The 26,930-nt window shown below is 40.1% G+C and overlaps 1 protein-coding gene and 1 pseudogene across 15 annotated transcripts in view; one reads left to right on the forward strand and one right to left on the reverse strand.

The window, feature by feature from the left end:
- The window catches only part of Senp7 (SUMO specific peptidase 7), a 124,482-nt gene that overhangs the window by 72,157 nt on the left and 25,395 nt on the right, over positions 1-26,930 (reverse strand). For 6 of the 15 annotated variants that reach the window (XM_035444468.1, XM_035444466.1, XM_035444465.1 and 3 more), the window contains 2 exons: positions 22,629-22,726; positions 10,085-10,282 (listed from right to left, as the gene is read on the reverse strand). In XM_035444468.1, the coding sequence (XP_035300359.1) occupies positions 10,085-10,282; positions 22,629-22,726 (296 nt within the window). Of the gene's footprint in view, positions 1-1,229; positions 1,281-10,084; positions 10,283-22,628; positions 22,727-26,930 lie in introns of those variants that run through there. The other 9 variants (XM_035444473.1, XM_035444469.1, XM_035444474.1 and 6 more) reach the window with 4 other exon arrangements.
- Positions 8,258-8,936, forward strand: LOC107979393 (annotated as a pseudogene).

Raw genomic sequence — 26,930 nt, forward strand, 5'->3', positions numbered from 1 at the left:
AATCACGAATAAAACCTCACACACTTCTAGTGGGAGACTTCAATACCCCACTCTCACCACTAGACAGGACCACCAGACAGAGACTTAACAAACAAAAAAAGGAACCAATAGAAGTGATGTCCCAATAGGATTTAACAGACATCTATATAACATTCCATCCAAACACAAAAGAATATACCTTCTACTCAGCACCACATGGAACCTTCTCTAAAATCAACCACATACTTGGTAACATAGCAAACCTCAACAGATACAAAAAAAAAAAAAAAAAAACCTTGGAATAACCCCCTGTATCTTATCAGACCACCATGCTTTTAAGTTAGATTTCAACAACACAAATTGCAGAAAACCTACAGACTAATGGATATTGAATAATGCCCAATTGAACCATTCCTGGGTCGAGGAGGAAATAAAAAATGAAATATAAGATTTCCTAGAATTCAATGAGAATGTGGACACAACATATCCAAACTTATGGGACACTTTGAAAGCAGTGCTAATAGGAAAGTTCATAGCACTAAGTGCCCACATGAAGAAACTGGAGAGTAGTCACACCAGAGAATTAACAGCACAACTGAAAGCTATAGAACACAAAGAAGCCAACGCACCTCGGAGGAGTAGACGCCAGGAAATAATCAAATTGAGGGCTGAAATCAATAATGTAGAAACCAGGAAAACAATACAAAGAATTAATATAATGAAGAGTTGGTTCTTCAAGAAAATCAATAAGACAGACAAACCTTTATCCAAACTTACCAAACAGCAGAGAGTGAACATGCAAATTAATAAAATCAGAAATGAAAAGGGGGAAATAACAACAGACACTGAGGAAGGAAATCCAGAGAATCATCACGTCATACTTTGAAAACCTGTACTCCACAAAATTCAAAAATTTAAAGGAAATGGACAATTTTCTGGATAGATATCACTTACCAAAATTAAATCAAGAACAGATAAGCAATTTAAATAAACCTATGACCTCCAATGAAACAGAAGCAGTCATCAAAAGTCTCCCAACCAAAAAATCCGAGGCCAGATGGTTTCAGTGCAGAATTCTACCAGAAATTCAAAAAACAGCTAATACCAATTCTCCTCAAAGTGTTCCACACAATAGAAGCAGAAAGGTCATTGCCAAACTCTTTTTATGAGGCTACAATTATCTCACAAAGACACAACTAAGAAAGAGAACTACAGACCAATATCCCTCATGAACATTGGTGCAAACATACTGGCAAATCAAATCCAAGAACTCATCAGAGAAATCATCCACCATGATCAAGTAGGCTTCATCTCAGGGATGCAGGGATGGCTCAACATATGAAAATCCATCAATGTAATCCACCACATAAACAAACTGAAAAAGAAAAACCACATGATCATCTCACTAGATGCTGAAAAGGCCTTTGACAAAATCCAACCCCACTTCATGATAAAGGTCTTAGAGACATCAGGGATAACAGGAACATACCTCAACATAATAAAAGCAATATACAGCAAACAAACAGCCAACATCAAACTAAATGGTGAGAAACTCAAAGCTATTCTTCTAAAATCAGGAACAAGACAAGGCTGTCCACTCTCTCCATATCTCTTCAATATTGTACTTGAAGTTCTAGCTAGAGCAATAAGACTGGAAAAGGAGACCAAGAGGATACAAATTGGAAAGGAAGAAAAAATTGGAAAGGAAGAAGTCAAACTTTCAGTATCTGCAGATGATATAATAGTTTACATAAGTGACCTGAAAAATTCTACCAGGGAACTCCTACAGCTGATAAACAGCTTCAGCAAAGTGGCAGGATACAAGATGAACTCAAAAAAATCAGTAGCCCTTCTATATACAGATGATAAATGCACTGAGAAAGAAATCAGAGAAACATCACCCTTTTCAACAGCCACCAACATAAAATATCTTGGGGTAATGCTAACCAAACAAGGAAAAGACCTGTATAACAAGAACTTTGAGTCTTTAAAGAAAGAAATTAAAGGAGATACAAAAAATGGTAACATCTCCCATGTTCTTGGATAGGTAGGATCAACATAGTAAAATATCAATTTTGCCAAAAGTAATCTACAGATTCAATGTGATCTCCATCAAAATCCCAACACAGTTCTTCACAGAACTTGAAATAACAATTCTCAACTTTATATGGAAAAACAAAAAGCCCAGGATACCAAAACAACCCTGTATAATAAGGGAACTTCTGGAGGCATCACCATCCCTGACTTCAAGCTCTACTATAGAACCTAGTCCTGAAAACAGCTTGGTACTGGTACAAAAGTAGACAGGTAGACCAATGGAATCAAATTGAAAACCCTGATATTAATCCACACACCTACAAACACTTGATTTTTGACAAAGAAGCTAAAGATATACAATGGAATAAGGAGAGAATCTTCAACAAATGGTGCTGGACTAACTGGATGCTGGCATGCAGAAGATTGCAGAAAGATCCATGTCTATTGCCATGCACAAAACTTAAGTCCAAATGAATCAAAGACCTCAACACAAATCCAGCCACACTGAACCTATTAGTAGAGAAAGTGGGAAATACCCTTGAATGAATTGGTACAGGAGACAGCTTCCTGAACATTTACCATTAGCACAGACACTGAAATTAACAACTAATAAATGGAACCTCCAGAAATTGAGAAGCTTCTGTAAGGCAAAGGACACAGTAAGCAAGACAAAACAGCAGCCCACACAAAGGGAAAAGATATTCACCAACCCCATATCCAACAGAGGACTGATCTCCAAAATTTACATACAAAGAACTCAAGAAGCTAGTCTCCGAAACACCAAATTACCCAATTAAAAAGTGAGGTACAGAACTAAATAGAGAATTTTCAACAGAGGAATCTAAAATGGCTGAAAGACACATAAGAAAATGTTCAACATCCTTATCCATCAGGAAAATGCAAATCAAAACAACTCTAAGATACCATCTTACTCCAGTCAGAATGACTAAAATCAAAAACACCCATGACAGTTTATGCTGGAGAGGATGTGGAGAAAGGGGAACACTCCTCCACTTTGTACAGCCACTTTGGAAATCAGTATGGTGACTCCTCAAGAAAATGGGAATCAATCTACCACAAGATCCAGCAATTTCACTCCTAGGCATATACCCAAAAGAAGCACATTCATACAACAAAGACATCTGTTCAACGATGCTCATAGCAGCACTATTTATAATAGCCAGAAACTGGAAGCAGTCTAGATGCCCCTCAACTAAGAATGGATAGAGAAAATGTGGTACATTTACACAATGGAGTACTACTCAGCAGAAAAAAAAACAATGAAATCTTGAAATTTGCAGGAAAATGGATGGAACTCGAAGAAACCATTCTAAGTGAGGTAACCCAATCACAAAAGGACAAACATGATATGTACTTATTCATATGTGGATTTTAGACATAGAGTAAGGGATTAACAGCCTACAATCCACACTGCCAGAGAAACTAGTAAACAAGGAGGATCCTAAAAGAGACAAACTTTGTCCCCTGGAGAAGGGGAAAGGGTCACCATCCCCTGAGCAAATTGAGAACATGGGAAGAGGGGGGAGGGAGCTACAAGAATGAGAAGGGAAGAAAAGGAAGGATGCAGAGGTCATGAGGGAGCAGAAAGGTTGAGTCAGTTGTAGATTAGAAGAAAGGATATGTGATAAGTAGGGTTTTTAGTTGGGGGGATGGTAGAGGAGGAAGGGAGGGAGAAGGGAACTGGGATTGTCATGTAATTCAATCTTGTTTGTAATTCAAATAAAAAAATAAATAAAAGTAATTCAAAATCTGAAACAAAAACAAAAATAAAAGCACCAATGATAACTTATGTTGGAGAGGATGTGGAGAAAGGGGAACACTCCTCCACTGCTGGTAGGAATGCAAACTTCTACAGCCACTTTGGAAATCAGTATGGCGACTCCTCAGGAACATGGGAATCAGTCTACCACAAGATCTAGCAATCCCACTCTTAGGCATATACCCAAAAGAAGCACATTCATACAACAAAGACATCTGTTCAACTATGTTCATAGCAGCATTATTTGTAATAGCCAAAACCTGGAAGCAACCTAGATGCCCCTCAACTGAAGAATGGATGGAGAAAATGTGGTACATTTACACAATGGAGTACTACTCAGTGGGAAGAAAAAAAAAAAAAAATGGAATCTTGAAATTCGAAGGCAAATGGACGAAACTGGAAGAAACAATTCTGAGCAAGAGCCTTCATCCCGCAGCTGATGGAAGCAGAAGCAGATTCCCACAGCTAGACACTGAACTGAACTGGAATCCAGCTACAGAGAAGGGGGAGTGATGAGCAAAGTGGACAAGACCAGGCTGGTGAAACCCACAGAAACAGCTGACCTGAACAAGGGGGAGCTCTTGGCCCCCAAACTGATCACTGGGAAACCACCATGGAATTGATACAGACCCCATGAATGTGGGTGTCAGTGAGAAGGCCTCAGAAATCTATGGGGCCTCTTGTAGTAGATCAGCACTTATCCCTAACATAGGAATGGACTTTGGGAGCCCATTTTACATAGAGAGATACTCCCTCAGCCTAGACACACAGGGGAGGGCCTAGGCCCTATCCCAAAGGATATGACAGACTCTGAAGGCCCCCCCATGGAAGACCCCACTCTCCCTGGGGAGCAGAAATGGTATGGGATAGGTAGGTTGTTAGTGGGGGCAGAGGAGGAGGAGAGGGAGAAGGAACTGAGATTGACATGTAAAACAATCCTGTTTCTAATTTAAATTTAAAAAATGGAGGAATAAAAGAAATAAAGTCTATGAAGTTAAAAAATACAATACTCTACTTTTTATGGAAAAACAAAAAACCCAACATAGCCAAAACAACCCTGTACAATAAAAAAAAACTTGCAGAGGCATCATCATCTCTGACTTCAACCTCCTATAGAGCTATACCCCTGAAAACAGCTTGGTATTGGCACAAAAATAGACAGGTAGACCAATGGAATACAGTTGAAAACCCTGACATTAATCCACACACCTACAAACACTTGATTTTTGACAAAGAAGCCAAAAGTATACAATGGAAAAAAAGAAAGCATCTTCAACAAATGGTGCTGGCATAACTGGATGCTAGCATGTAGAAGACTGCTGATAGATCCTTATGTATCATCATGCACAAAACTTAAGTCCAAATGAATCAAAGACCTCAACATAAATCCAGTCACACTGAACCTCTTAGAAGGGAAAATGGGAGGTACCCTTGAACGAATTGGTACAGGAGACCACTTCATGAACATAACTCCAGTAGCAGACACTGAAATCGACAAGTAATAAATGGGACCTCCTAAAACTGAGAAGCTTCTGTAAGGCAAATGACACAGTCAACAAGACAAAACAACAGCCCACACAATGGGAAAAGATCTTCACCAACCCCACATCTGACAGAGGGCTGATTTATAAAATATACAAAGAACTTAAGAAGCTAGTCTCCAAAGCACCAAGCAATCCAATTAAAAAGTGGGGTGCAGAACTAAATAGAGAATTCTCAATAGTGAAATCTAAAATGGCTGAAAGACACATAAGAAAGTGCTCAACATCCTTAGCCATCAGGAAAATGCAAATCAAAACAGCAATGAGATACCGTCTTACACCAGCCAGAATGGCTAAAATCAAAAACACCAATGACAGTCTATGCTGGATAGATTAGAGAAAGAGAAACACTGATCCATTGTTTGTGGGACTGCAAACATGTGCAGCCACTTTGGAAATCAGTATAGTGACTCCTCAAGAAAATGGGAATCAATCTACCACAAGATCCAGCAATTCCACTCTTGGGCATATACCCAAAGAATGTACATTCATACAAGGACACATGTTCAACTATGTTCATAGCAGCATTATTTGTAATAGCCAAAACCTGGAAGCAACCTAGATGCCCCTCAACCAAAGGATGGATGGAGAAAATGTGGTATATTTGCACAATGGAGTACTACTCAGCAGGAAAAAAAAATGAAATCTTGAAATACGTAGGCAAATGGATGGAACTGGAAGAAACCACGCTGAGTGAGGTAACCCAGTCACGGAAGACAAACATAGTATGTACTCACTCATATATGGATATTAGACATAGAGCAAAGGATTACCAGCCTACAATCCACACCACCAGAGAAACTAGGAAACAAGGAGGACCCTAAGAGAAAAATGTATGGTCCCCTTAAGAAGCGGAAAGGGACAAGAGCTCCTAAGCAAATTGGGAGCACGGCGGGGGAAGGGGTGGATAAAAAGAGAAGGGGAGAAGAAGAGGGGAGTGGAGAAGAGAAAAACAGGGATCAGAAGACTGAGTCAGGGGAGGAAGAGAGGAGAGCAAGAAAAGAGATACCTTAATAGAAGAAGCCAGTATAGGTTTAAAAAGAAATCTGGACTTGGGAAATGTTCAGAGATCCACAAAGATGACCCCAGCAAAGAATCTAGGCAGTAGTGGAGAGGCTGTCTTTAATGCCCTTCCCCTATAATGAGATTGATGACTACCTTAATTGCCATCCTAGAGCCTTCATCTAGTAGCTGATAGAAGCAGTAGTGGACACCCACAGCTAAACACTGGGCCATACTACTGGAATCCAATTGTAGAGAGGGAGGAGGGATGAGCAAAGGAGTCAAGACCATGCTAGAGAAATCTTCAGAAACAGCTGACCTGATCTAGTGAGAGCACAGGGACCCCAGTCGTAAAGCTAGGGAACCAGCATTGGACCGAACCAAGCCTTCTGAATGTGGGTGCCAGTTGAGGCCTGGGCAGTCTATGGGACCTCTAAGAGTGGAGCCAGTGTTTATCCCTAGTGCACAAATGGACTTTGGGAGCCCATTCCCTATGGAGGGATACTATTGCAGCCCAGATACATGGAGGAGGGCCTAGTCTCTCCCCAAAATGATGTGACAGACTTTGATGATTCCCTCATGGAAGGCCTCACTATCCTTGGAGAGTAGGTTGGGGGTGTTGGTTGAGGGCATGGGAGGGTGGAAAGGACAGGGAATGTATGTAAAAATAAGATTGTTCCTAAATTAAAAAGAATATTGGGGAAAAAGTTAAAATTCTATCAAATATGATTTATCAGGGCAGTCTCAGTAAACATTTTATGATTTTATCCTTTAAAAGAAGTGTTCATTTTAGATTTATTGTGTTATTGTTTATGATTATGGATGTTTTGCCTGCATGTATGGCTGTGCAGCATGTCCATGCCCAGTGTCCACTGAGGCCAGAAGAGGGCAACAGATCCCCTAGAACAGGAGTTACAATTATAAGCCACTACGTGGGTGCTGAGAATCCAAAGCAGGACCACTGAAAGAGTAGCTAGTGCTCTTAATCACTGAGCCATCTTTCTACCCCCAAATGTTCTTTTGTGTGTGTGTGTGTGTGTGTGTGTGTGTGTGTGTGTGTGTGTGTGTGTGTGTGTAAGAGAGAGAGACTTGTAATGCTTGGATATTTTAAGAAAGTACCATTTTTATTTTTAAAAATAACTGCTTAAAGTTAGTAGTTTTATCTGGATTGTAGTTTAAAGTATTTACCGTCATCCAGATTACAGACTATAGTGGTAGACAGATCTTTACGAGTTCAAGACCAGTCTAGTCTCTATGGAGAGTACCAGGCCAGGCAGGGTTACAAAGTGAGGACATAATGAGAATCTATCTCCAAATAGAAAGAAAGAGAGAATTCCAAATTAGGGACCATAATATCAAAGCACTACCAAGGTAAGAAGAAAGTTATTCTGATTCTAAACAATGTACCAACCCCCTCAAAAAATACTTGAGAACTAAAACTGTAAGCAAATATAAAGTATTATACTATAGATTATAATCTCCTACTAATTCCAATGTTTTAGCAACAAACCCTACATACAATTAAAAACCAAAACAAGATGTTGGAGATATAGCTCAGTTAAGAGATCTTGCTGCTCTTGTAGATGACTAGAGTTTAGTTTCCAGCACCCACATGGTAGATCACACCATCTATAACTCCAACTCCAGGAGAGCCAACACTTTCCTCAGATGTCCAGGGGCATATGCACATACACACAAATAACAATAAATATTTTTTTCAGAAAACCTCATTTTTGTCTTATTAATTTTAAAAATTAAACTCAGTATTCACTATTGAAAATGTGGAAGTGATATTTCAATATCATTTCTTGTACTAAATCAATGTGTGTAAAACATGAAAACCCGGCACGACAGTCTGGTCTTTTCTCCCCTAGCACCGCTGGGCCCACAGGTCTGTGTGGAGCCTCAGTTGCAGGTGTCTGTTGCACAAGATGGGGTTCGTGAAAGTTGTCAAGAATAAGGCCTACTTCAAGAGGTACCAAGTGAGATTTAGAAGGCGGCGAGAGGGTAAAACTGACTACTATGCTCAGAAACGATTGGTGATCCAGGGCAAAAATAAGTACAACACACCCAAATACAGGATGATAATTCATGTAACTAACAGAGGTATCATCTACCAGATTGCCTATGCCTGTATAGAAGGGGATATGATAGTCTGAGCAGCATATGCACGGTATGAAAGTTGGCCTGACAAATTATGCTGCAACCTATTGCACTGGCCTGCTGCTGGCCAGCAGACTTCTCAATAGGTTTGGTATGGACAAGATCTATGAAGGCCAAGTGGAGGTGACTGGAGACGAATACAATGTGAAGAGCATTGATGGTCAGCCTGGTGCCTTCGCTTGCTATTTGGATGCAGGTCTTGCCCTAACTACAATGGCAATGAAGTTTTGGGGACCCTGAAGGGAGCTGTGGATGGAGGCTTGCCTATTCCTCATAGTACCGAACGATTCCTGGGTAATGATTCTGAAAGCAAGGAGTTCAATGCAGAAGTGCCTGGGAAGCACATCATGGGACAGAATGTTGCAGATTGCATGCGCTACCTAATGGAGGAAGATGAAGATGCGTACAAGAAACAGCTCTCCCTAGCTCTGTAGACCAGGCTGGCTTCAAACTCACAGGGATCCACCTGCAGTGCAAAGCCAGCTTTGTGAGGTGAACCCATGAGATTCCCAAAACAATATGACAAAGCAACACAGGCTACTGTCTTTGCCCTGGTTGTCTTCCAGAACTTGAAGGTAGGACCCTATTGCTGACAACACCACAGACTTCAGACACAGGAGAGAATCTACTACTGCCACTTCCCCAAACTAGTAAAATCTAACTGCCTCCTTAACACTTATCTTTATAGCTTTACAGATGAGTGTAGTTCTCACTCCTCATCTGAGAAGCTTCTTTTTTGCAGCAGAGACCATTTTCAAAGTCAAAACTGGTCAAAATGCAGAGAACAATTGATCACTAAGTACCCACCCCTACCTGACACATCTATAACACAACCCCTACACCTAAGGCTCAAAGAACATCATAAATGGAGAAGCAGAAAGGCTGTGAGAGCCAGAGGATCAGAACTTCTGCTGCAAGACAGCATCTTCTATATATGGAAGGGAAGCTGTACTCATGCAATCTCAACAATATGGCTGCCTAAACTAGACCTAAACAATGTCCCCACCCCTAGATAAAGAGTTATAGGTAATTAATGACTGCTAAGAGGAGAAAAGAGTATCAGGACCCCCTAACTGGTTATCTAATACAAAGTGGTTAACCCTAAAAAACATACCCATAGAAGTACACTAAAAGTAATCAGCAAGTTATATGTGTTTGCAATAATAATATTTAAAAAAAAGTCATGAATTTGAGAGGAGTAGGTAGAACCTGAAAGTGTTTGGGGGGTGTAAAAAGAGGAGAGGAAATGATGCAAACACAGTATACATGTAAAACTATAAAAATAACTTTTAAAGTAAACGATAAAAAAATAGAAATGTATGCAAACAAACACAAATGTACACATATATTCAAATATGCATATTATATTTTATATCATAAATTCCTAAAATATATACATTAATTCATCATAATCCCTTGAACAGAGCCATCATTCAATTGAAAATCAGGGTGAAAAACACTAAGGTTTATGCTAGAATAGAGCATTCTTGTGTGCATCTTCAACAATCTTGTTTTCAAGAATATTGGATTTATATTATTTCACATGTAGTAAATTGAACAAAATCAATACTAAGTAACATACCTTTCAGATAAATTAAGGCTTTGGTGATGAGGGTCTAATTTTTGACATGTCTCTATGCTGTCAACAGATGTCGAAGGCAATGAGTCTGATTGCACCTTGCTGGTATCACATAAATTAGCATCATTTCTAGGTAGGGTCTTTCTGAATTTTCGTCCTAAATCCGTCCATAGAACATTCGTCAACATAACTCTGAGATGCCTGTTACATACATAAATAATTAATACATATGGTTCTAAATGTTGTATAATACATGAATTTATTACAAACTGTAACAAGTGAGTATCTCCAAGAATTCTGAATTTCACTTCTTCACGAAATTTAGTTAGTTATAAACATTGTAAGTAAAAAAAGCAAATGTCTAGCCATTCTCAGTGGCACATTAAAAAGTAAAGCCCACTTCATTTACACTGGGATTTTCTTTACAATCATATCAAACAACCTATAATCATCCTCACAAGTATGTACAAACCTATACCAGTTTATTTTAGCCATATTTAAGCACAACATAATTTTGGGAAAAAAAAGTTTCATGATGATAATTAATCCAATCCCACATGTACAACAAAGATTAAGACAGATTTACAGTGACACTCTTTATAAAGTACATATGACCTCTTTAATAAAAATGGGTTCTGTTGACTCAGAAACAATGCTCAAGACAAGGGTCTATGGAGAGTGACTGTGGCAAACGTGATAGTATGGGGGATTTAAGTGAGACATAGCCCTGCAGACAGCAAAAGACCACCAGGTTATAAACGACATCCATTCCCAGCTTTCTGAGTGGAAAACAGTAAACATCTCCTTCCTTCGAAGAGACAAGCCTGATATTTAACCTTCCTGGTTTCCTAGTGCCTATCTGTGAGTACAGAGACCGCATACCTCAACATCAGTCCTGATGTGAGCAGTTTCCAAATTTTGCTTCATCACATTTGTACATTTTTTCATTATATGCAGCATATATATATATATATATATATATATATATATATATATATATATATATCTGACAATATCTAAAAACTATGTTCAGTCATCACACCATTGAATAGTTTTTGCAGGGGTATAAACAGACTACCAAACAAGCTTCGAACAATGTCAAATGAAGAATAGCTAAAATGTTAATCACAGTGTTTAATCAGAAGGGCAGAAGGGTCAATTTGTTACCACAGAAAGCACTTTTTAACATCTTTTCATTATTTAACAAATACAACAATGTTAACAAACAGAAAACAAAATGCTCACATATTTTCATAATATAGAAAATTTCCAAATGAATTTAAAATATGTTTGTAGCAGCTACTTGGGGACAGACAGAGCACCAGACAACCTAAAGGGAAGAAGTCTAAGTCCTAGGGGAATGTCAATGGAAACACGTTAATTTAGAAAAACAAATTAAGATATATAGAACACAGAAATGAGTTGGTATCTCTTTAAATCAGTAATAATATGTTCAACCAATATTTATGGGACATTTAACAAAACAACTATGCTAGTAGGAGTTAGAGACACATCAGCAAACATGAAATGGTTCTTGCTCAAACCATCATTTAAACAGAGAAGAAATAAGAAGGAGAACCCATACTATCATTTCTTCTGAAGCAAGTCAAAAAGGTTTTTGCTATGAAGATGACAATCACAAATCTGGACATTAATATTCCACACAGGCTCAGGTGTTCAAACACCTACAGCTCTTCTGCAAGACTATAGGACCTGGCCAGTACATGTGGATCACTACAAGTCGGCTTTAAAGGTAATAGCCTGGCCCTGCTCTTTGCTTCCTGTTTCAGCAGTGTTGTAAGCAACCCTGGCAGCTGCCATGTAGCTGCTCCCTCATTCCTGTCCCACCAACGTGGACTAACTCTGAAACCAGGAGCTGAAAATAAGCCTTTCCTGCCATAAGCTGTTAACAACCTGTAAGCCAAAGTGTCACAGAATGCTAGGCACTCTACCAAAGAAAATGAACAGAAACTGAGAAACAAAAATTGTTAAGGAAACATAAATATTCTGGTATGAGTAATGCCTGTTCAAGGACATAAAAAATTTTATTTATTTATTTTACATCACAGCCACAGCTTCCCCTCCTTCTCCTCCCAGTACCTCCCCACATCCCCCTCTCTATTCCCACCCCACAATCTACTCCTCCTCTGTTTCTGTTTAGGAAAGAGAAGGTCTCCCATAAGTATCAAATCAACAAAACTCGGCATATCAAGTTGTAGTAAGAATAAAAACCTTCCTATGTATTAAGGCTGGCAATGTGACCCAGTATGAGGAATAGGGTCCCAAAAGCCAGTAAAAGAGTTGGAGATGAGCCGGGCGGTGGTGCACACACCTTTAATCAAAGCACTCGGAAGGCAGAGGCAGGTGGATCTCTGTGAGTTCGAGGCCAGCCTGGTCTCCAGAGCAAGTGCCAGGATAGGTTCCAAAGCTACACAGAGAAACCCTGTCTCGAAAAACCAAAAAAAAAAAAAAGTTGAAGATGACCCCTGTTCCTACTATTTGGAGTCCCACAAGAGGAACAAGCTACACAACTGTAACATATGCAGAGTGCCTAGGTCAGTCCCACGCAGGATCCGTGGTTGTATGTTCAGTCTCTGTGAGCTCCTATGAGCCCAGGTTAGTTGATTCTGTGAGTTTTCTTTCGGTATCCTTGACCCCTCTGGCTCCTACACTTCTTTCTCCCTCTTCTTCAGGATTCCCCAAACTCTGCCTAACATTTGGCTGTGGGTCTGTCTCTGTTTCTATCAGTTGCTGGATAATGCCACTCTGATGATAGAAATTAAATTAGGGTCTGGAGAAATGGCTCAGAGGTTAAGAGCACTGGCTGCTCTTCCAGAGGTCCTGAGTTCAATTCCCAGAAACCACATGGTGGCTCACAACCATCTGTAATGAGATCTGGTACCCTCTTGTGGAAGAATACTGCATATACAATAAATAAATAAATCTTTTTTTAAAAAGAAACTAAATTAGTTATCCAAATGTCTAGAGTAAAAGGAACTATGTCCAGGATAAGACTGTGCAGTCAGTATATAGTAGACTATATTAAGGAGTTGAGATTTTTTTTTTTATCTATATCTTACATGCATTGGTGCTTTGCCTGCTTATATGTCTGTGTGAGGGTGTTGGATCCCCTGGAACAGGAGTTACAGACAGTTGTGAGCTGCCGTGTGGGTGCTGGAAATTAAACCAGGGTCCTATGGAAGAGCAGTCAGTGCTCTTAACCATTGAACCATCTCTTCAGCCACAGGAGTTGAGATTTTATATCAACAAGAATTCTATAAGGAACTGAGCTAAAGGCCTCATATTACATTATGCCAAAGAATCTGGGGCATTTTGTCTCTGTCCTGAAACCTTGAGTAGGGATGAATTTAAAAGTAATGCATTAATTCTGTTTGGTAGCAGAAATTTCAAAACAAGACAGCATGAGGGCTGTGGCATGATTACTACTGACTGTTTATGGTTAAATCTACGCTCAATGAGAACAACTGATTGAGCAGAAAGCTATGGGAAATGAATGAATGTGAAGCTGCAGACGAGGCTGCTGAGAAAGCAGCTGTACAGCTGTTAAAACAGAGAAGCACCACAAAACGAGCAAACAAAACCTAGCACTCTGCATAGAAAAGGTATCAGGAGGGCAAGACCCACCTGTGGAAAGCGCTAGTGAAAATGCAAATTCATTTTAAGGAAGGGGGCCTAAACTGAAAATGCCACTGAAGGAATGGCTTGCTCAAAAACAGCTGCCATGGGAAGTACACATAAACCCCAGCCCTGTGTTAACACACAAAGGCTAGTTCAACTGTGGTCCCAAGCCTTCAGGCTCTGTCTCAAGCTGGCAGCACTGCCCACTTACACTGGTTTTGCAGGCATGAAAGCTGTGAGACGGCCAGGCATTGTAAGGCAGGGGTGGAATCCCTGCAAGCAGACCCTGAGAAGCTACTGCATGAAGTTTGCAGGTGAAGCCTAAGTTATAATGGAGACCCCAGGATTTTGGAAATGCCAAAAACATGCAATACCTACTAAGCAGAGCTGATCACACAGAAGACAGCCAGTTCAAGATAGAGGAGCTCTGTCGATGAGGGTAGGCTTTGAGGTTTCAAAAGCTTATGTCATGTCCAGTGCCTGACCCCACCTCTCTCTCTGCCTGCTGCCTGAGGATCAGGATGTAAGGCTCTCAGCTACTTCTCCAGCACCATGCCTGCCTGCTTGCTTCCATATTTCCTGCCATGATGATAATGGACTAAGCCTCTGAAACTGTAAGTAAGCTGCCAATTAACAGCTTCCCTTTATAAAAGTTGCCTTGGTCATGGTGTCTCTTCACAGCAGCAGAACACTAAGACAACTTTCTTAAATCATGAGTCAAAAGAAACCCTTCAGAAAGGACTTACATGTGAAACAAGCTTGTTCCCTAACTTGAATTAATAAAGAGAGAGAGAGAGAGAGAGAGAGAGAGAGAGAGAGAGAAAAGAAAAAGAAACTCTTCCTTCCTCAAGTTGCTTCTTATCAGGAAATTAAAATAATAGTAACGGGCTGGAGAGATGGCTCAGAGGTTAAGAGCACTACCTGTTCTTCCAAAGGTCTTGAGTTCAATTCTGAGAAACCACATGTTGGCTCACAACTATTTGTAATGAGATCTGGTGCCCTCTTCTGGCCTGCAGGCATACATGCAGGCAGAACATAATAAATAATCTAAAAGAAAAAAAACTTAAAAAAAAAGATAATAGTAACAAATAAAATCTTAAAATTGTCATGGAAGGAAAAAGCTGAACAGCTAGAGAAGTCTTGAGTAAAAATAACAAAACTTGAGGTATCACAATGCCTGATTTCAAGATAGACAAAATATACAGAGCCACAGTAACCAAAATAATACAGGTACTGACATAAAAACAGCCAGGTCCATGGAACAAAGTGGGGTCTATAAGTAAACTAATCCATGTACAGGAGACTGATTGTTAACAAAGGCACGAAAACTAACATTAGAGAAAAGACACCCTCTCCAATAAAATGTCCTGCAAAAACAGGGTATATAAATGTAGAAGACTGGGCTGGAGAGATGGCTCAGTCATTAAAGGATAGGCTCACAACCAAAAAATGCAGAAGGTTTCAATTTGACTCCAATTTCCCACAGCATACAAACAAAATCAACGCTAAGTAGATAAAAGATGGCCAAGTGGTGGTGGCACATATCTTTAATCCCAGCACTTGGGAGGCAGAGGCAAGAGGATCTCTGAATTTGAGGTCAGCCTGGTCTACACAGTGAGTTCCAGGATAGTCAAAGCTTCACAGGGAAACCCTTGTCTTTAAAAAAAAGAAAAGAAAAGAAAAGAAAGGTGGATAGAAGACCTATATGTAAGGACTCAGGCTGTGTAATTAATGTACTACAGGGAAATATTTCAAATCATTGCTACCTTCAATTTCCCATAAAGAACCTGAAAGACAAAAAAACTCAAGTGAACCCTCTACCCTTACAGGCTGATGGTGCTGTGCTTGTTACTGAAGGGGGAAAGTAGCTACCTAATATTTTCCAGCTGTTAATCCTGTGGCCTACAATAATAACCAGCCTAGCAGGACACTGGTGCAATAGTGGCGCTTACGTCAACGAAGTAATTCTTCACCTTATGATTAATTTAAAAATTTCAGATGGAACCCCTCATTCCTGGGCACTGCTATTGGGGCCAAGAATTTGTGGTTAGACAGAATATAGAACCTCCTAATACTATTCTGCTAATGGGACATAGTATTAAACCAACCCCTAAAGTGTTACCACTATACACATAGACCAGTGTATCTCTCAAGCCTCATCTGAGAAGGTTCTATTTGCAGTAGATGGTGATTACACAGAGACCACAACTGCTAAGGTAAAGAACAAGACCTGTACAAGCTCAAGCCAGACAACATCCCAGCATGGAGACAGGAGGAGATCATGAAGTTCCTCCTCCAGTAGAGGATCAGGATGGGAGCGGAAGGATCAGTGTTCTTTACGGGTAAGCCTTTGGTAAGTCAAAGCCACTCCAGGAGAGGGCGACACAGCCAAGATTTTATAGACATTATTAAGTGGACTTTTAAAAAACTAAGGACACACAGTTGGGTAAGTATAGAAGGAGGGTAGACCTGGTAGGAGTTGGAGAAGGAGGCGAAAAAATCAATATACAATGTATCCAATTCTCAAAGTATTAATAAAAATTGTCTTAAGGACATCTAAATAACTAAACAGAAACATGAGAAAGTGAAAGAATGATGTATAAGATGGAAATATTAATCCGGCTGTGGTGGCTCACAAGCCTTTAATCCCAGCACTCGGGAGGCAGACACAGGCAGATCTCTGTGAGTTCCAGGCCAGCCTAGTCTACAGAATGAGTTCCAAGACAGCTTCCAAAGCCACAGAGAAACCCTGTCTTGAAAAAACAAAAAGAAAAAAAGAAAAAAAAAAGAAAAGAAATACTAATAATGCCAAATACAGCCTCAAAAAAATAAATTCTAGAGCTTAAAAATATATCAATTAGCTGGATGTGGTGGTGTATACTTTTAACCCAAACTCTCAGGAAGCAGAGGCAGGTAGATCTCTGTGCATTCCAGGCTACCCTGGTCTCCTTGCTAAATTCCAGGCCAGCCAGGGCTACATAGTGAGACCCTATCTTTAAAAAAATAAAAAAATTAACTGAGATTTTAAATTTTTAAATCACTATAGAGATAGGAATTTCAAAGAGAAAAAAGAGACACAGTATTCAATATCTGAGGAAATAATGGTTAAAATGTTCCAAATCTGATGAAACAAGTAAATCTAGACATGCAAGAAATGCAATAGACTCTATTTAAATATGGTGGACTGAAGGAGAATCAAATCTAGACAGGCTGTAATTAATCACTTTTAAAATGGGGCAATGGCAGGCAGACCCCTGAGTTCAAAGCCAGCCTGGTCTAGAGAGAAAATTCCAGGACAGGCAGCAATACACAAAACAACTACAGAGACGGGGGGGGGGGGGGGGGGGGGGGGGGGGGGGGTTGCTGGCTGCAATTACCTTTGTAATCTTGCTGAGGTAAATGCAATCTCAATTACTAACATTAACTCTCATATGACACATCACACAGTACACAATATATGGGTTTATACAGATATATGTACATGTGGTTTAGACAATGAATGAAACTTAGAGAGGCTGCAGCAGAGTTCAAAGGCTTGAGAAATGGGCTGAGAGAAAAGTCTATATTGATAAGGTAAGGAATCAAGACCAAGTACTAAGAAGGGGTTGCTGCTGGAGGGCAAAGTAATAGAGTGTAACTATGAGGTCAAAGGCCAAACAGGATGTAAGTATAAGAATCTGAGGATTCAGGCAAGGATAAAGGGTTGGCAGGCAGGCAGGCGAATAGGCAGAGTCAACTGCAGAATCAATTAAGTAGAAACCCCAGGGAGAGTCCAGAGTCCTCTGCTTGTAAGTCCTTGATGCACATCAAGACACATCAGGTATCAGAGTACAAGTTGGTTGGGGTCAAACCATCCCAGAGATAAGTATCCATCATTTTATGTATCCAAGTGAAGAAACCTTACCCTTCCCTCAGTATGCTATGCCTAATAAATCCTTGAGCATGGTTTTCCTGGAATGACAACAATGCAAGTATGTGACCTATAGTCTCATTTCACCCTGATAAATCTATGAGGTGGCTCCCTTTATCCTCCCAGGCATAAGTCACTTATCAGTCTGCTGGACCAGTGATGCCTGACAGATGTGCTTGTGAATGTACCCAGAAGTTATAGTAATCCTTTTTCCTCACAATTAAATCAAACACTGCTTATAAAGCAGGGTCTCTCAAAACAAGACAGGGACTAGAAAACCAGGTTCACACAAAATGAAATAGTTTAGAGCAGTGTATAGCTTGATCTCAACACATTCAAAGTGCTAAGAGCAGGGAGATACTTTTAACCACAATTCCCAGATTCACCAAAACTCTCCCTCAAAATTTATTGACAAATCAAGACATTCATAAACAAAAGCTAAGTATATTTGCACTGTTTAAAAAAAAATACAAGAAAGTCGCACAAGGTGAAAGAAGGATTCAGGCTGTCCTGAATCTCAATCTGTAGACCAGACTGGCCTCAAACTCAAGATCTGCCTGCCTCTGTCTTCTGAGTGCTGGGATCAAAGGTATGCGCCACTACACCTGGCTCTAAATTGTACTTTAATTCCTTTCCACCAGTTGAACGCTTTCCCTGAAGTAATAAAGTCTCCCTTTATTACATTTCTTAATCTGTTTATCTTACTGAACACAGGACTTAGCTCCATTCCACTTCCTCATGCCCCTTTTCTTCTCAAATTGTACACTGTGAATTTTACCTTGCTCAGCTTCTTCATTATAAATCTTCATTGGAATTACCAATAAAAAACACATGACAGAGTCCAAGTAGGCTGTTTTGAGATTTCCTCTGCCAATGGAATTAATCCAAATCTCTTCACTGTAGTCTCAAGCAGATTCTTCAGAGAAGGGCGAAAAGCAGCCACATCCTTCACCAAAATATCGTAAGAACTTTCTCTAAGCAACATACTAAAATTCTTCTCTTCTGAAACATCTTGAGTCAGGCTCCCACAGTTCAAATCACTCTCAGCACCACTGTCTTACATTCTCCTACTAGTATGGCCCATTAGGCAGTACTTAAAGCATTTCACTGCTTTCATAACCCAAACTCCCAAGGTCCAAATTCCTCCAAACAAAAGCATGGTCAGGCCAATCACAGCAATATCCCTCACAGCAATATCCCAGTCCTCGGTACCAACTTCTGTCTTAGTTATCTGTGAAGAGATACCATGACCATAGCAACTCTTATAAAGGAAAACATTTAATTGTGGGTAGCTTAGTTTCAGAGGTTTAGTCCATTATCATCATGGAGGAACATGGCAGACATGGTGCTGAAAAAGGAGCTGAGAGTTCTACATCTTGATCTACACACAGCAGAAACAACTGTGACACTGGGCATAGCTTGAGTATAGGAGACCTCAAAACCAGCTGCCACAGGACACATTTTCCCCAAAAAGGCCAAACCTACTCCAAAAAAAGCCACCCCTTCTAATAGTGCCACTCCCTATGGGGGTCATTTTCTTTCAAACTACCACACAGATTATATGTCCATCGGTGGCTAACTGAATAAAGAAAATGTGGTACATCTACATAATGGAATACTACTCAGCTGTTAAAAAAATAAAATTCTCAGGTAAATGGATGGAACTAGAAAAAAATCATTATGAGTGAAGTAACCTGGTCCCAGAAAGACAATATGGCATATATTCACTTATACGTGAATGTGATGTGATGTGATGTGATGTGGAATGTCCTTCTATATGCTGCAAATATGCATTGTTTTTATTGGTTGATGAATAAAGCTGTTTCAGCCAATGGCCAGGAAAAATATAGCTAGGTGGTTAATCCAAACAAAGACACAGAGAGAAGGAAAGCAGAGTCAGGTAGATGCCATGTAGCTGCCTAAGGAATAACATGCTGGAGAATTACCAGTAAGCCATAGACTTATGGCAATATACAGATTAATAAAAATAGGCTAATTTATAGGTAGAGCTAGACAGTAAGAAGCCTGAGCCATTGGCCAAACAAATATAATTTAATATTAGCTTTGGTATGGTTATTTCATAAGTGGCTATGGGGACCCAGCAGTCAGAAGAAAAACTGGTCCAGTGAAAATGGGCAAGACAGAGAAAAACATTCAACTAGATAAATGTTAGCTGTTAAGTCTCAATAAGCAGGCTACAATATATGTAACCACTGAGGTTAGGTAAACAGTAAGGAAGAGGATGGGATCACCCTAGGAAGGAGAAAGGGAATGCATAGATATATGAAAGCACTGGGAAGGATGGACTAGGAGGATCAAGCAGAGAGGGGGTGGGAAAAAGAATATGCAGGAGAGAATACAAAGAGAAACAGCTAAAGCTAAGAGCCACTTGAGGGGCTACATGGAAAGCTAATTCAGGAGAAACTTCCTAAAATATATACATATATGAAGGTGATCTAAATGGAACTGCCAAATAAAAATGGGGATAGAGCCTCAACTAGATATCTCTTATCACCAAATGAAGCCTCTAGTTCCAGACAGGCTACATCTAAATGAGTTGCTGGCCAAAAGGGCCCCATGGAATATCCTAAACAACCCAGGCTACTGTCAAGGCCATGGGCTGCTCTCCACAATGCCTGTCTAACTCATCGAACAAAGAGAAATTGACTAGTGCCCACCTAAACAGAGCCTTCAATCCTACAGGTTAGTATTTGTGGTACTGGAAGATGCTCTGCACATTCCCAAGGAAGAAGGGTAAACACCAGGCCATCTATAAACCCATCAATCTACAACAGCAAGATGCACTAGTGCAACAATGGCACAAAGCGTGTGGAAGTAACCAACCGATATCTGACTGGACTCACGGCATACTCCATAGGCGGAACCCATCCCTACCGTGCCCAGATGGCCACAGAACTGAGACTAGATAGGCCAGGGACCTAGGGGAAAACCAAGTACTGTTGTTCTGCTGAAGGAAAATAGCAATAAAATGGATCCTAAGAACATTCTGCTATATTCATAGATCAGTGTTTTGCTCGCCATCAGAGAAGCTTTCTCCTGTAGGAGGTGGGAATAAATACAGCAACCCACAGCTCAGTCTTAAGTGGGATGTCTCTATCAATTCCCTCACCTCAGGAACCCTGTGGAAAGAGTGTGACAGCCAAGGGAATAAAGAATGCCAAGGAAACAAGGCCCTCTAAACACAGCAGGATTGGTGCACATATGAAATGACAGAGACTGTGACCTTCACATGTATACTCTGACCTCTGCCCTACACACAAAATAAATATTAAAAACTTAGCTTATATCTAGGTGTGGTAGTGCACACCTTTAATCCTAGCATTTGGGAGGCAGAGGCCTCTGTACCTGTGAGTTTGAGGTCAGCCTGGTCTACAGAGTGAGTTCTAGGACAGAGAGACTACATGGAAAAAACCTGCCTCAAAAAAACAAAAGGAAAAAGAAATTATCTTACTATCAAAATGGAGTCCTGGGGCATCTATGGAAGATGGTGGGCGAGAAACTACCTTCATTTTAGCCAAGGAAGGGGAGAATAAAAAATATCAGCCTCTATTCCAAACACAGAAAGAGAAGAAGAGCTTCAGAAATCCAGAAAGGAAAGGAAAATGGTATCAGAAAAGTATGGGGAGAAGGACGAACAACAAACAGATGAGAAGTAAGGTTAACACAGTGTCATCTGGGCTCCCTGGCATGGGGGAAGGGAGCAGAAATCACTTCTAAAAGTTGAGAGATGAGCAATCCTACTCTCAAGCTCAAAGTCCTCACAAGTCTCAAACCCAGGGTGTTAGTTGAGACAAAACCGGGCAAAGATAAATCCCAGTTTTCTACTACCTGATGTGATGACTGCTGCCAGAAGGCATCCCAAGATGTGCTACCATGGGGACCTGAGAAAGGTAACAACCACAGGGAGAACAAAGGGAGGCAATTACAGAAGCAGCTGGCCAGGGGTTATCTTATCAACTGGGATTAACATTGGAATTTTTTAGACATGATGCTTAGAACAAGAACATATTAAACTCTAATGCTAACTACTGTTTGCACTACGGAGTCTAAGAAGTCTGACATTCCAGGGATGTACCTGAGACCCACATCTGCAATAGGTTTCCAAAGTCCAATGTATAATGTTTAATTTTATGTCAATTTGACTCAAGCTAGGTTCCTGGAGAAGAGGGAGCCTGAACTGAGAAATGCCTCCCCAAGACTGGGCTACAGGCAAGCTTGTAGGGCATTTTCTTAGTGATTGACGTAGGAAGCCCCAGCCCACTGTGGGGGGGGGGCACTTCTGGGAAAGTGGTCCTGGGTTCTATAAGAAAGCAGGCTTAGCAAGCCATGGGGAACAAGCCAGTAAGCAGCACCACTCCATGGCCTCTGCATCAGCTCCTGCCTCCAGGTTCCTGTCCTGTTGGGGTTCCTGCCTTGACTTCCTTTGCTGATGAACAGCAATTTGGAAGCATAAACCAAGTAAGTCCTCTTACCAAGTTGGCTTTGTTACCAAGTTCGATTACACCAACCTATGATGTAACCTAGTTAGTAACCCTAAGACACAATGACAGGGCCTTTACCTATATTGATCTCGATAACTGTGATTGCTTCCTATACTCCAAACACACTAGGCAGATACCCTCCAACTAAACATTAGTCACCCTGGGAATACAACCTAGAATATCCCTAGAGGGTGAAGAACCTGAATGGTATACCTTTTAATCACTGACAACAAATATGAATCAAGAATCATCATCAGTCTATAATCCTTACGTTGTCAGCTAAAGCTTATAAAGATGTACCAAATGCACAAAACAATTAGTAAAGACAACCTCTTATCACACAGAGTTAAAGCTTAGAAGGAATCTTAGAGGACATTGAGTTCAAACCCTTCATCTTAAATGCTGAGACTCAACAAGCATCAAATAATCACTCCTGGTCACACTGTTTATGCATTATATAAAGTCATTCTATGTCACACATAAATACCTATCTTACCTTTCAGGTGATGCCTTAGAAGTGACAGGATGCCCATGGACAACTTTTTTGTTTTTGTGATCTAGACAGATGACTTTATTTCTTAGGCTTCTTGTCCACTAAGAAAAAAGTAAAACAAAACAAAAAAAAATTTTATAACAAATATAACATAACTAAAGGTACTTGTTTTTCTACTTAGATATTCAAAAGAGTCAAATTCCTATTTATTCCAGCCTAGACTGCAGAGCGAGTACTAGGACAGCCTCCAAAGCCACAGAGAAACCCTGTCTCGAAAAGAAAGAAAGAAAGAAAGAAAGAAAGAAAGAAAGAAAGAAAGAAAGAAAGAAAGATAGATTCCTATTAATTTGTATCTCATGTGTAATGATTGTTTTATCTACATGTATGTCTGTGAGTCACATGAGTGCTTGGGGCCTGAAGAAGCCAGAAGACAGTATCCGGTCCCCTGGAACTCATGTTACAAAGGGTTGTGAGTTACCATGTGGGTACTTAGAATCAAACCTGGGCCCTCTACAAGAGCATCAAGTACTCTACTCTTCACTTCTGAGCTATCTCTCCAGCCCCCCAGCCACATTCTTAGTAGTACACAGGGAAAATTAAAGGCCATCTACAAAATACCTGCCTTTTTCCAAGTGTTGAGATACAAATATACCAAAAACAGTAGGAAGACATTTTAAAATATTAACATTAGTTAAAAATCAAGACTGAGATTACAAAGCTTAAACAACAATAATAATTGCAACTATGTTATAAGGAAGTAGTAAGGAGTTAAGAAAGTAAGTCAGTGGTACAACACTTGCTTAACGTGCACAAGGCAATGAGCCAGCATATGCATGTTTTGATTGCTTCATTTGGAAATATGCTATCTGATATAGCAAAATTATTACATGCCAGGGTAAATAAGATTAAAAGTGGTTCTTTATGAATTGCTGTATGAGAAATAGCAAAACCCCTTCTCCGGGTTTAGGTTTCTTATGACTAGAATTTAAAACTTGGATTATTAGTTGAAATGATGGCACATGCCTGTAACTCTGGTACTCAGGAAGTGGAGGCAGAGGATCAGGTCAAGGCAAGCCCAGCTACATAGTGAGTTAAGAGACTACCCTAGGAAACATGAGACTGTTTTAAAAACAAAAGAAGTAAAAAGAAATTTAATATATTGTGTAAGAAATTTAATATATTGTGTGGACCTAAGCACGTAAGTTATTTTCTCTAGGCCTTTGTCTCCTTATTTGAAAATAGGCATAATGATAATAATAACTACTTTATTCTGTGAATATGTGCATGTGTGTCACTACCTTCCTCTGTTGTGCTCTACCTTCTTTCTGAGACCAAGTGTCTTTACTGAATGGAGGACTCACCATTTTGTTTAGGCTGGCTGACCAGTAAGCTGTCCTATCCCAGTCCCCCCAAAGCTGACACTCTGGCCATGAGCTCTGATACCCATGCTTGCACAGAGAGCACTTTCACCCACTGAGCCATCTCCCCAGCTGTTAGCAACTTCTTTGAAATGATGTAACATCATCTCAGATAAAGTTTTAATGTTACATACGCTTCATCTAAAAGATATTTGTACATATAGTAATACTGTTCATAATATTCAAAAGATGAAAGTAACTCAAATGTGCATCAAAAGAATGGTTAAACAAAGCAAGGCATATTATTTATGTGTAAACACGTGTACATTGAAAAAGTAAGACTTACAGAAAGAGGAAGCTTCTGAGTCTGGTGGCATATGCCTGTAACCCCAGCATTTACGGAAGTGGAGGCAAGATGATCATGAGTTCAAGACCAGCCCAGTCACATGGTAAGACCATGTTTCAAAACATTTTCTTAAATGCCCTTCCCCTATAATGACACTGATGACTACCTTATATGCCATCCTAGAGCCTTCATCCAGTGGCTGATGGAAACAGAGGCAGACACCTACAGCTATACACTGAACTGAACTCTGGAACCCAGTTGCAGAGAAGGAGGAGTGATGAGCGAAGAGGTCAAGACCAGGCTGGTGAAACCCACAGAAACAGCTAACCTGAACAAGGGGGAGCGCATGGACCCCAGACTGATGTCTGGGAGGCCAGCATGGAACTGATCCAGACCCCTGAATGTGGATGTCAGTGGGGAGGCCTTGGCACTCTATGGAGCCTCTGGTAGTGGATCAGTATTTATCCCCAGAATGAGAAAGGACTTTGGGAGCCCATCCCACGTGGAGGGATGCTCTCTCAGCCTATACACATGAGGGAGGGCCTAGGCCCTGCCCAGGATGATATGACAGACTTTGGAGATCCCCTATGGTGGGCCTTACCCTCTCTGGGGAGCAGAGGGGGGGGACGGGTGGGGGGTTGGTAGGGGGTGAGGAAGGAGGGGAGGGAGAGGGAGCAGGAAGCAGATTTGTTTCTAATTTGAACTAATAAAAATTAATTTCCTGGAAAAAAAAAACATTTTCTTAAGAGAAGGAACACGCTACAATATGAGAAAATCTTGGCATTTAGTGTAAGTGAAATAAAGCAGCTAAAAAAGGCAAATATTGGATATTTCCATTCAAATCACATAATTAGAGTAACCAAATTTATAGACAGTGGAGTGAGGCTGGAGTGAGCAGACAATAAGGAACTATTATTTAATGGGTATAATATTTCATTTTTCAGGATGGATGGTCTTAATAGCTGAATAACAACAAAAATGTATGAGTCACTAAACTCTTAAATGTTTAAGTGGGCATGGAAAAAAATGGCATCCCCCATGACTTGGGGATTGTCCTGCTTATCTAGGGGCTTTAGGATGATGATCTTGGCAGCCAGCTCTGGTGACTCAGTCCACAGCTGTGGTTCCAATGGGAACCAGAAACATTTCACAATCCTACCCAAATACAGAGCAGCTGCTTTGGAATAAGGTAGGAAAGCAGGGTTGTGTAAACGTAAGTTTCTGTCCTGTCAGGTCCTGCAGCCATTCAGTAACAAACACACAGAGGCTTATATTAAATATAAATTGTTTGGCCTGTTTCTCAGGCTTATTACTAACTAGCTCTTACAATTCAAATTCACCCATAATTCTTATCTATTTTTAGTCACGTGGCTTGGTACCTTTTCTCAGTAAGGCATTCTCATCTTGCTTTGTCTATGTCTGGCTGTCAACTGTGTCTCTGCCTTTCCTCTTCCTAGAATTCTCCTCGACTGATCACACTGCCTATTCCTGCCTGGCTACTGGCCAATCAGTGTTTCATTAAACCAATATGAGTGACAAATCTTTACAGTGTACAAGAGCATTATCTCACATCATTTCCTCTTTTTTTTCTTTTCTAAACAAGAACCCTGAATCTAATCTCCTTTGTTTAGCTTTTTTCCTGACCATTATCCATAACAACTTGTAACCATCATGCTAAACAAAATCAGACATCCATAATCCATTTTTTGGTAATGTGGCATAGTTTTCCAGGCTAGGTTTTTGCTTTGAAAAAATAAAAACAAAGAGGAATACAGATATGATAGGATAACAACAGTAGATTGTTGAATTTACTCTGAAAAGAAAAAAGGGAGGATAAAGATATAAGATTTAAAAAGTAGATTATTGAATCCACTGTTAAAAACCAACTATTAGTTTTAAATATTTTACATTGGATTGGATTTACACATTGTATACAAATGTTGAATATTAATACAAGTTTGAGACTAATTTTGTTAAAACATATTTACATACATTTCTAATATTGTTCAAAGTGTTGTACCTTTACAGCTCATTTAACAATGTAATGAAAATTTCTGGTCCTTGAAAGTTATTATTATCTACTATATAGAATAATAAGTTTAGCAATAAATCAACAATTACAATAGAACTTGTAGTCACATTAGGTATGTTTACAAGGTCAAACATGTATTTTAGAAAGATGGGTCATCTTTAAATGCTTCATAGATCTACAGAATATGGCATTTAACATGTCTTAATAACAGGCTCTTTTTTATGACAATGAGGCATGTCTGCTCCAGACAACACCAATCTACATCAGAGAAGATGAGGGACATCGAAGAAACTCCACATGGAGTTTACTTTCTTTGTGGCAAAGGTAAGCCACTGGGCAAGAAGTGCCCTTGCCTCAACTGCTGACAGTATGCTGTCCAAACTGGACAAACAGGACACCGAAAAGAGTGGCTGCAAACCTTGCCAAGACAACATGGGACAGTCCTTCAGAAAATTCTGCTTCACAGATAAGTCAGATATGCTAGGCCTATAGGCCAAAGATGGATGCCACAACATTGCAGAGCAATTCTGGGTGACTGTCCAGGCAACCATCTGCTTCTGTCATTACTC

Source organism: Cricetulus griseus, chromosome 4, assembly GCF_003668045.3.
Source record: "Cricetulus griseus strain 17A/GY chromosome 4, alternate assembly CriGri-PICRH-1.0, whole genome shotgun sequence".
NCBI classification, from domain to species: domain Eukaryota; kingdom Metazoa; phylum Chordata; class Mammalia; order Rodentia; family Cricetidae; genus Cricetulus; species Cricetulus griseus.